The sequence below is a fragment of the Caenorhabditis briggsae genome (genome assembly GCF_000004555.2).
Source record: "Caenorhabditis briggsae complete genome, chrII, whole genome shotgun sequence".
Classification (NCBI taxonomy): Eukaryota; Metazoa; Nematoda; class Chromadorea; order Rhabditida; family Rhabditidae; genus Caenorhabditis; species Caenorhabditis briggsae.
This window is the reverse complement of record NC_013486.2, coordinates 8292113-8302857: the sequence shown is the minus strand read 5'-3', so window position 1 is coordinate 8302857 and position 10745 is coordinate 8292113. Positions and strand designations below refer to the sequence as shown.

At 36.6% G+C, this 10745-nt stretch overlaps 2 protein-coding genes across 2 annotated transcripts; one reads left to right on the top strand and one right to left on the bottom strand.

The window, feature by feature from the left end:
- Positions 1–192: 192 nt before the first annotated feature.
- CBG25583 lies at positions 193–450 on the bottom strand (the record flags this gene model as incomplete). The annotated part of the gene is made up of 1 exon (XM_045242366.1): positions 193–450. One exon carries the CDS (start codon positions 448–450, stop codon positions 193–195), a length of 258 nt encoding a protein of 85 aa, XP_045098122.1.
- A 1166-nt stretch (positions 451–1616) lies between these two features.
- Positions 1617–8773, top strand: CBG02898 (the record flags this gene model as incomplete). The annotated part of the gene is made up of 20 exons (XM_045242365.1): positions 1617–2125; positions 2378–2469; positions 3605–3872; positions 4052–4271; positions 4322–4498; positions 4709–4948; positions 5030–5088; positions 5148–5290; positions 5403–5595; positions 5643–5710; positions 5757–5899; positions 5944–6091; positions 6135–6373; positions 6418–6540; positions 6590–6652; positions 6698–6812; positions 7024–7305; positions 7353–7730; positions 8184–8606; positions 8649–8773. 20 exons carry the CDS (start codon positions 1617–1619, stop codon positions 8771–8773), a joined length of 4008 nt encoding a protein of 1335 aa, XP_045092175.1.
- Between the last annotated feature and the right edge of the window lie 1972 nt (positions 8774–10745).

Sequence of the window (10745 nt, the reverse complement as noted above, 5' to 3'; positions counted from 1 at the left end):
CTCTACGTCTCCTAAGAGCTGCGATACAGAGTTCTGAAGTTTCAATGCGCTAGAGAGTGTCCCCACAGGGCACCCAATTATATACGCCGGCGGGCGGAGGAAACGCGCAAAGGCAATACTCTTGGCACGTTTGATGACTCCGGTGACGAATCTAAATTGGGGGGGGGCTAGCGATTTCAAAACTGACAAGACTTACTTAAGCTCATTGTCATCTCTGACTGGCTTATCAAACTCTTGCTTCAATCCGACACTAAATGGCCCAGCCTCTCCGCGAGCAGCTTCGGAGATGGACATTGCTGCTTCGCTCTTGCTCTGATGGTCCATCAAAAACGTAACATGCTTCAAGCCAGCTTTCATCTCAAGCAATTGAATATGGTTGGTCTGGAGAGTTCTGGTGTTCTTGTTGATTTGAAGAAGGTCTTCTTCGAGTTTCTCCAAGTTGGATTCCATTTCTCCCATGTGTATTGGTTGAGGAGCTGGGATATGGTCAATGTAGTCTGGGAGGGGCCCCAGATCTTGGAGATTCTCATCCGCTTCGCGCGAACAGAATACATATTACGAATGAGAATTTTATGGGTTTTCTCATGATATAGGTCATTAAGTGTAACTTGGAATCCCGCTCAGATAGTTCCCTAGTCAGTCTTCACATAATTTTCGACCTTTTCTTCACTTTGTTTTTAACGGATTCAAAATGTTTTTTGCTGATAGTAACACCCGGATCTTCCCATTTCAAAAGTTATAAAAGTTTTATCTCGTCTTCTTTAAACAATTTTTTTTTCAAGTTTTATCTCGTCTTCTTAAGAAAAATTAAATTTTAACAATAACTTCCTCACACTTCCTGTGATAACCATACTCGTCAGTCATCATTATCGGAATACCTTTCTTCACCTTTTCATGATTTCCTGATGTTTATCTGTAGCTTCTCAATTCTAGTTCCATATACGCAATTGATTCGACTCAAATTCAAGTCATTGGCGTGCTTTTTTATTATACCACTACACTGATAAGAACATTTAAAACACTGTTTTTAAGGTCTTTACTACTCCTTCTTTTGCTTGCAATAAAAATCAATATACTGTTTTAAAATGAAGAAGCGATATAGGATCAGCATTCCGATCGAATCGGCATACCAGTGCGTCGTGAAGTTGAGAGTTCTTGGAGTGAGTCAGTTTATTGATTCAAGGGAAAACGGACACAACACTTTCGAAGATGACGTCAGGAAATGTGATGATAATTTTGAGAAAATTCGTAAGAATTTTATGGATATTAGTTTTTAAATTTTTTTTTATTTATAGAAATGATACAGTTCCAAATCCAACAAAAGGGATTCGAAATTCCTGAATACAAAGAAGATGTTGCGATTCCAAGCCATGAAGAAATGACAGAAGTTTGATCGAAATTAGATCTTGTTCACAATGAGTTGGCACAGGTTCAGAAGAAGATAGACGATTTGTGTAATGATAAAAAGAGATTAACGGATCTGAGAACGATTTTACAAACGATTCCCAGATACGGAATGACACAACATGGATTTACAGAAAAAATTAAATTGGAGGATCAGCTAGAGTGAGTTCAGTATTTTCATCAATGTGATAAATTCTTATTTTTTCGGAATCATGAATGGAATAATCAGATCACGGAGGAAATCTGATTTCGATACATTCCTCCGGAGAATGACTCGTGCTCAAGTGTTCGTTAATCTACTTCCAGGTAGCTATGATCCGTCAGACTTTCCACAAGAAACTACAGAGAAAAGAGTTTTTGTTCTATTTGTGTGTGGAAAGGAACAAAGAGAAAAAGTGAAGAAGATATGTGCTGGGTTCAGTTCGAAGTGCTATGCGATTCCGGATAATATTGACCCTAGATCTGAATACTTGGGCAAAATTATCACACAAGCGGATGAAATAACAAAAATCATCAAGAACACATTGAATTATCAAGCCAAGATAATGCGAGCTGCAGCTACATATTTCATGAAATGGAAGAAAATGAATCAAAAGTATGGATTGATTCTGAAAATTCTCAATCGATTTTCATTGGATGACTCTACGCACTGTTTGAATATAGAGTGTTGGATAACAGAAGATGAGGTCAATAATATTCGAAATACAATTACGACGAATGGGTTCGAAATTTTTGAGTTTGAAATAGAATCAATGAATACTTGGAGGCTACGAGCTTTAATATCATAAAAAGGAAGTACCGTTTTACTTCTAATAGACCGACGTATCTGTTTGATGCACACAAGATAATGAAACAAATTTGGTCTAAATAAATTTAATTCGCACCTATCTATTTCTTTTATTTTGTTTTCGAAACACATATGTCACAAACTGTCCAGTTACAGTATCGGATAAAAATATATTGATTCTTTGAGGAAAAAGATCCCAACCCTGAAAAGAGGTTGTTCCATTTCGGTATATATATTCTTCTCGGCAAAAGGAAAAGGTCCATGGGTGCATATTTCTGGTAGGATGGACGAACGAAGAAGTCTCCGAAAAATATCCATTTTCTCGTCAGTTCCTGGCTGTTTGTTCACATTTCAGTGTGACAAGAATCCGAAGAAGTTCTTCCCAATTGGCCACCGGTTCAATCGTAGTCGTGTGGAAATTTTATCATTCCCAAGCCAAGCCGTTATAGGAGGAAGTAGAAGTGACAAAAATGCATAAACGTGTAAAAAGTGAAAAAAAAGGAAAAGGGGGGAGTATGAAGACAAAATTGCGGACGAAGAAGAAGTCGCCAATAATAATAATAACAAGAGGGAGTGGAAAGCTATTTAGTTTTTTTTTCAGAAATCTAACAAGTATTGAAAAATACAGGTGTACAAAAAAACTGTGAAATTAGAGTGCATAATGAGAATTGAGTTTCTCTGGTCATCGACAGGTCGATACCCTCACCGAACGTCACATTGTCATATTTGTCGATGGCACAGACTTTTTTACAAAGGATACAAATGAACCTAACCTGAAAAGGTGACAATTCGGCAGATAATGACACATGCACCACACATAACCCGTCTAAAACTCCATTATGATTGACAGCTGTACGTGCTAAATTGACAGTTTCTCAAGAATATCAGGCACAAAAACGTATTTTTTCTCGTCGTCTCGTACAAAAACTGTTTTTTTTGCACCTCGCCAATGATTTCGAAAGAACTATCCTGATAATATGATTCCGAAAGAACTATCCTGATAGGTAAGCTTTCCATCTCGGGCGAATTTTACACGCCCCGCCCGCCCGGGTGTGGCACCCGCCCGACGCCCTATTTTTTGAAACGCCCGAATTAAATTTCATTTATTTTTTTGCGTTAAAAAAAATTTCAGTAGGGCGTTTTCGGGAGGCCCGCCCGAGATGGAAAGCTTACTGATAGGAATCGTATAAATATGTACGGGGCAAAGTAATCAGTCCGAAAATTTTCTTCCTTGTTTCGATTAAATCGGTTTGAATGTGCACCTAGCTACGGGCCGTCCTATATTTTTCATAACATTTGTGCTTCGAGTTTCAGAAAACTCCCAATAATAACGACGACGCTTTGAAACTATTTATTTGCTCAAATAAAAACACCATAGAAATATTGGACAAACAATTAATGCTCTATTTTCAGGACAGAATATGATAACGGGACATGTATACATAACGGCGGTCTTCATATTACTTTTCCCAATAGTTCCAGGTGATTTATTGTTCAATGATTTATATTTCAATTTCTTTGTTTTTTGTTCCCGTTATCCATTGCCGTATGTACTTGTTGAACAGCAAATTACAGTAACTCTTGCACAACTTGCCAATTGTCAAAACTATGGAATACCATTGAACGCGACGGATTGCAGGTGTCCAGCTTATGTCGCAGGACAGCTTTGCCAAAATGTCATGTACGTGTTTCGAAAAAAGTTTGCAGAAAAAAAAATACACTGATAACGAGTTGATCAGCTTTTGAGAAAAGTTTGATAACATGCAGAAAGAACCACACTTTCGAGAACAATTTCGAATTTGCCGAAAATTTTGCAATGCAATATTTTGCGAATCAGTTGCAAAAAAGCGTACTTTTCAGATGCCGGCGATATGCAGTTCCCGACAAGGATCGATGTGCATGTGCTCCTGGATGGTACGATAAATATTGTGGATTGCGTGGATGTAGACCTCCAAATGAAGATCAAATGGATTTGGAGAAGAGATCTTTGATCGTTGTTTTCAATACAAAGACTACGATGAAATCTCAATTAGACACCTTGAAACATAATTTCAATGAGATGGTTTCGAAAATTATGAGGGTGTGAACAAGAAGATTTCAGACGTTTTTGAACATCTTCATATTTTTCAGAATTCATTTGGGACAAGAACCCCTTGGATCGACAACTACATCGTTTATGGATTTGTCAAATCTGGATCCAACCTGCATATTCAATCTGAATTTGTCTATGATTCTGATGACGTTATCAATTATCTGAACAACTTGGAACTATTCGACGGAGATGCCACTCAACCATTGCTAACAGCTGTTAAGGATTCACAATAAAAGTTTCCGAAAATGAAATCTCATGCGATTGTTTTGGTTTTCACAGACAGTCCAGCTTCAGATGCAACCCCTTGGTCACATAGATTTACAGATAAGAATGCAGAACAAGATGTTCTTCAGATCTCGCTTTTATGGAGATCCAAAGTGAGGGAAAAGAAAAAGGTGATTTAAAAATATGATAATAACGTTCAGTACTATTTCTTCTTGTCATTACCCAAAGGAGTCGACCTCTCATCAGATGGAGTTGATGTCTATCGTCGACTAGCCCTTACCAACCATGGCGACAATTTCTACATTCAAGATTCCAATGACCTCTCCAACGTTCTTCTCTCTGTTATTGGTTCTCAATATTTCCCAGAAAACGTATCAGTTGGATATGGACTCACTCGGGATGAAACAGTGACGACTTATGTGGATAGCGATGGAGATTCCGTTTTTTTTTCCTGCTCACAGTGAATCCATTGACAAGTATGCGTGATAGTTGATCTGAAAAAATGTAAATTTGATTATCAGATTCAAAACTGCCTTCAATATCAGATGCGAAACTATTGGTTGAAGGACCATCGTATAGAGTAGGTTCGACATATTCTTCAAGTTTTTATGCAGTTGTTTAGCTCTACACAAGATCCAGCAAACTTGGAGACACAGTCACGATCTCTTCCACACCTGGATCAATCTACAACTACAGAATGTTCATTCAATCAAAGAATACTATATTATTCAATTACAACGATGACATGGTCATTGATGTTGGAAACGGGATGGCAGTCATAGGTAGGGTGAAATCAGTTTCGAAAATATTTGAACCTCAGGGAACCATTTTTTATAGTCACCGACGATCTCATTAAATATCCCCAAGAATAAATTTGGAAATGTTTGATTCTAGGAATCGACATGTTTTCCACAATGGAAACCTACGGATTCACACAGTGGTTGAATACCAGCTACGACGTCCGGTCATCAGAGGGAGAACTATTAAGAGAAAAATACTACGCATCTGAAAGATCCCAGAAAGACTGCACTTTTACATACGGGTTCCCAGCATGGCCAACTTTAGAATGCCCAGCAGGACCTATCACGTAGGGGTTTTTAGAGAAAATTGGAAGAGTTATCTTGCAGTTTTCAGACAACTACACACTTTCTACTATAACGGGTTTAATCAACAACGAGTTACTCCAGGATATTGCATAGAAAGTGAGCCAAAGTTTGAATGACAATTGAAAAGTTTTTGAGTTTTTAGGCGATCACAATGACGAACATCCTAATGGAGCTACCTGGAATAGCCATGAAGAACACATGAAAGCTTCTCAAAACGACACCATTCAATGTAATCAGAGAAACATTGAAGCAATCAACGATCCACGACTTGAGGAAGCTAGACAAGTATGAAAAGCGAATTCTATCTGGAACTTTTTTTAAATTTTCAGTATATTTTCATTTTGGAGCAACATTCTGCCAACGAACAGATATATATGACTCTGGCAATGGAAATCAGCCAAATTCTGTATTTGACCAATGTTACCACGGAGACGTCATACAAAAAAGAATTCACACTGATAGTCCACGACTCCAAAGGTTATTTCTTATGAGGATTCATCGGTAATGACTCATTTTCCAGAATCACATGTTCTTCTGAGCTCCTACAATCCAATTCTATTTATTGAACGATTCCAAAGTTTGGTATCTTCGTTGACCCTCATCCCAAATTTAGACAACACAATGGGACTACTTTCAATAGTTCAAGCTCAGAAAATGAACATTCAACCAACTGCTCAAGTGTATTATTTCACAAATCAAGCTGTTAAAAATGTTCAAAATATATCCAGACACTGGGATATAATAGGAAGACACATGGAGGTATTAAAAAATTGAAGAAATTCAAGTAACATTTTAAAATTCAGGTCAACTTTTTCACCATTGCTGATGGAGTCACTACAGAAATTTTTGCACTTCAAAAACAGTTGGAACTTGTTCAAAAAATGTCAAACGGTCGACTGATCCCACTGGGAAAAACTGAAAATACAGTATGTTTCTCATTTTAAAAAAATACTCAAAAATTGATAACGATTACAGCTTTATCCATTATTTGCTGATATGATGGGAGTGACTACACTGACTACTGACAATGAACAATATGTGAGATAATTGGAATATGAGCAAATAATATAATATTTGGTTCAGAATTGCCATGATGCTCCTTTGGAAATCAATGGATATTTAGAGGATGGAGCGGAATATTCCGTTATTCAAGTCATTGGAACTGGCTTGAAAACTGTTTCAATGCAAGACTCAAACGGTATGGAAATTATCGAATCTTTTGTTTCAATCTTTGAAAAAAAAAATAAATGCGTTCACTATTAATTAGAAACTTTGCAACAAATTAACTTCATTTACTCTCATCTCTAAGAAGGATTACACAACTTATTCGAACCCAAACTTCCTCTCCATGAAAATTAGTAAGAGTCATCTGTCCAACAATAAATCATCATTCGAAACGGAGTTTTAAGAATCGAATATATTCGCTAGTGGAGTTTGGAAACTATCAGCATTAGTCACCTCGGGTGGCTGCCAGATTACAGTAAGACAAAAAACTTCGATTGGGATGATTCTTGGATTCACGTCGTCTGACAATGATGACATTGCTTCCACTCAAATAATTTCACAAAGAAGTATTTTGGCTATATTTTTGATAAATTACAAAGTTCACTATTTAGGTTTATCCGGATTACATCCGATTTATTCCCTACTCAAAACAACTGGAGAAGTCACACCAACTAATTTGGAACTACGTAAGACGGGGGTAGTAATACCAAATGTATTGCATATAATTTTTCAGAAATTGTGAATAGAAAACGATACGATCAACCTCAAAGTTATTCGAACTCGACGATTACTCCGCGAGATGCTAATTCTTGTACATACAATTTCGTATCCGAAAGTCTAGTGGTTCCGAAAAATGAGCTCGTAACAATCACAGTATCTGGTTTTGATTTTGGAAAACTAGTTCTTCATCGGATATTCTACTATTATCAACATCTACCAGCAGATCCATCAGTATGTCATGGCGGTCAAGTAGATCAATTCGGACAATGTATATGCCCAGAAAGATATACTGGAGAGTACTGTTGGGATAGAATATGCCAACAACCTGCAATATATTCCTATGGAATGTGTAGCTGCTTTCCCGGTTTCTACGGTGATTTTTGTGAAATCGGTTGGTGTCTAAAAGAAGTTCATTTCATTATAATACTCGCAAACATTTTCATTACTAGTCATAATTGCCACATTTTGTTTGTATTTTGTCTTAATTTGAAGAATGCACAACACTTCAAAGAACTGTTTTTTAAATCGAAAATATTTTCTTTTACTATTCTCTGGATTATAAAAGCCCACAAGAAAACAAAATACATTTACAGTAAAATTTCAATTTTGTGTTGTATGGGTCTTCAACATTTTGGCCAAGCTGTCAAACAGATGATCTGCTTTCCATTTTTTGAAAAGTCACACCAACTAATTTAGAACTACGTAAGACGGGAGTAGTAATACCAAATGTATTGCATATAACTTTCAGAAATTGTGAATAGAAAACGATGAAAAATCCTCTCCATGAAAATTAGTAAGAATCATCTGTCCAACAATAAATCGTAATTCTAAATGGAGTTTTCAGAATCGAATATATTCGCTAGTGGAGTTTGGAAACCATCAACATTAGTCACCTCGGGTGGCTGCCAGATTACAGCAAGACAAAAAAATTCGAACTCGACGATTACTTCGCGAGATGCTAATTCTTGTACATACAATTTCGTATCCGAAAGTCTAGTGGTTCCGAAAAATGAGCTCGTAACATTGACTGTATCTGGTTTTGATTCTGGAAAATCAGTCCTCCACCGGATATTCTACTATTATCAACATCTACCAGCAGATCCATCAGTATGTCATGGCGGTCAAGTAGATCAATTTGGACGATGTGTATGCCCAGAAAGATATACTGGAGAGAACTGTTGGGATAGAATTTGTCTACCACCGGCCACTCAGTCTTATGGAATGTGTTGTTGTCCTCCAGCAACCTATGGAGATTTCTGCGAACATGGTTAGCTTAGAGTTAAGAGGTAATCGAAAGATCAAGTTTCAGATTTGATATTCCCGATAAACAATAAATCTGTATCAGTGGTTCCAATCGAAACGACAACGAAGTTTGCTCAACAACACTTATCTCTTCTAGTTCTAACTACGCATAACGATCATAAATGTATATAACTGATTTATAATATTGCTTATGAAGAATGTATAAAGTGAATCGGATTCATATACCGTAAAAGCTGTTTTAGAAAAGCAAACCAGAGGTACTGTAACAAACAAAGCTTTCACGCCATTAGAATTGTGTTAACAAATATGCAAATACAGTACCGGTCAATAAAACATACAAAGACATATTTTTCATTCGATTTTCGGCTATTTTGTTCATTTTCAGGAGTCTGGAGCTTGGTGTTACAGTTTCCGATCACTTCAAAAATTTTGTAGGGTGTAAAACAGACCTAAATTAAAAACTTTGCATTCACAATTGTTTTGAAAATTTCTAGTATTTCAGTTATTTGTCGATTTCTGAAAAAACACCTGTTATTTTCACGTTTTCAATACAATAACAGGTCAAAAGGGGTTTCTTTCATAAAATGGTGATAAGCTGAAAAACTAGAAAATTTCAAAAAAATGTGAATGCAAAGTTTTCAATATACCGTATTTCCTCTAATAGAAGCCCACCTCTAATAGAAGCCCACCCCCTGACGTGCTTAAAAACATAGAAACGCATCCTCTAACAGAAGTACGGGCAGTTCAGTTAATGCAGTTTGAACAGTTCAGTTCGTCTATTCGGTTATTGTAGACATTTTCTTTCTATTTCAAAAAATTTCTGGTAATTTCAGTTTTTGGTAATTTCCTAAAAAAAGAGGTTGAAAAATAGAAGCCCATGGGCTTCAATTAGAGGAAATGCGGTATGACATACAACTTTTTCAAAGTGATCGGAAACTCTACGTCCGAGCTCCAGAATCCTGAAAATGATCAAAATGGCCGAAAATAAACTGAAAACAATGTTTTTGTAAATCTTATTGACCGGTACTGTATGTGCCTATTATTTTAACGGCGTTATTGAGTGTGAGAACTCCCGATGGACCCCTTTCTTTCAATCTACTCGTGAGACCGATACCATACTCATAAATCAAACCAAACGGGATGGGTCCTTGTAGATGAAAATCACCCTGTTACACTACCTTGGAACAAAGATGAGTCGGCCCCTCTGTAACAGGTACGGTAAATTGGATAGTCGGCTCGCAAACACAAAATTGTCATTCAAGTGTCGACTGATAAACTTGACTTTTTGCCTTGTATATGACAGAAATCACCTTGTAAGTAAATGTTACGTAGTAGACTTTGCGAAACGACACCGTGATTAGTTTCGATAAGAATTCAGGTACGAAAAGACATAGATCAGAATTCTTGAAACTCTTACTCTTGGGAAGTTTTGAATATTCACGGCCTGGACAGTCGTTGGGCACTGTATCCAAAACCTAGACAATGTGCTTCAAAAATGACACAGTCAACTAGGAAACTGTTTTGAAAGTGGTTAAAACCGGGCATTATGTCTTATTAAGAAAATGAGTTATCGACTCACCAAATGTTTCCAACTCCAAAAAAAAGCATCCATTTGCAGAAATATTTCTACTGTCATTGACATGTCAAGAGTTATTTTTGGGTAAGTAAAGTGTTGATTTCATCCAGTTGTATTTATAGAATTCGGTAAAAATGATTCCAGCACATAACATAAAACACCGAGAAAGGGGTGATGATAAGACAATAGGCAAATGCGCACAGTCGCTTACGTAATCATGATTTTAGTTTGATTTTCAGTCAATGGCTAGTCTGAAATGCAAAGAAAGTCTTTCATATGATCAATTCAAAATTTGAAAAAATATAAGAAAAATGTCTAATAGCCCGGTTTTAATTAGATCTCAATCCATCAATCATAAAAAGGCGAGCGACAAACATAACTAGATTCAGAACTTCGAGATTATTATAAGTGATACAGTAACTAAAACGATCATGGAGATTCTTTTCAAGTAAAAGATTTCGAAACTCTCGGAAAAAAAATAGATACACAAAACTATGCAATGAAATCCGGATTACCTGCATTAAACTAGATAAAAGTACACACGATATAGAGAACAATGTATTTTTA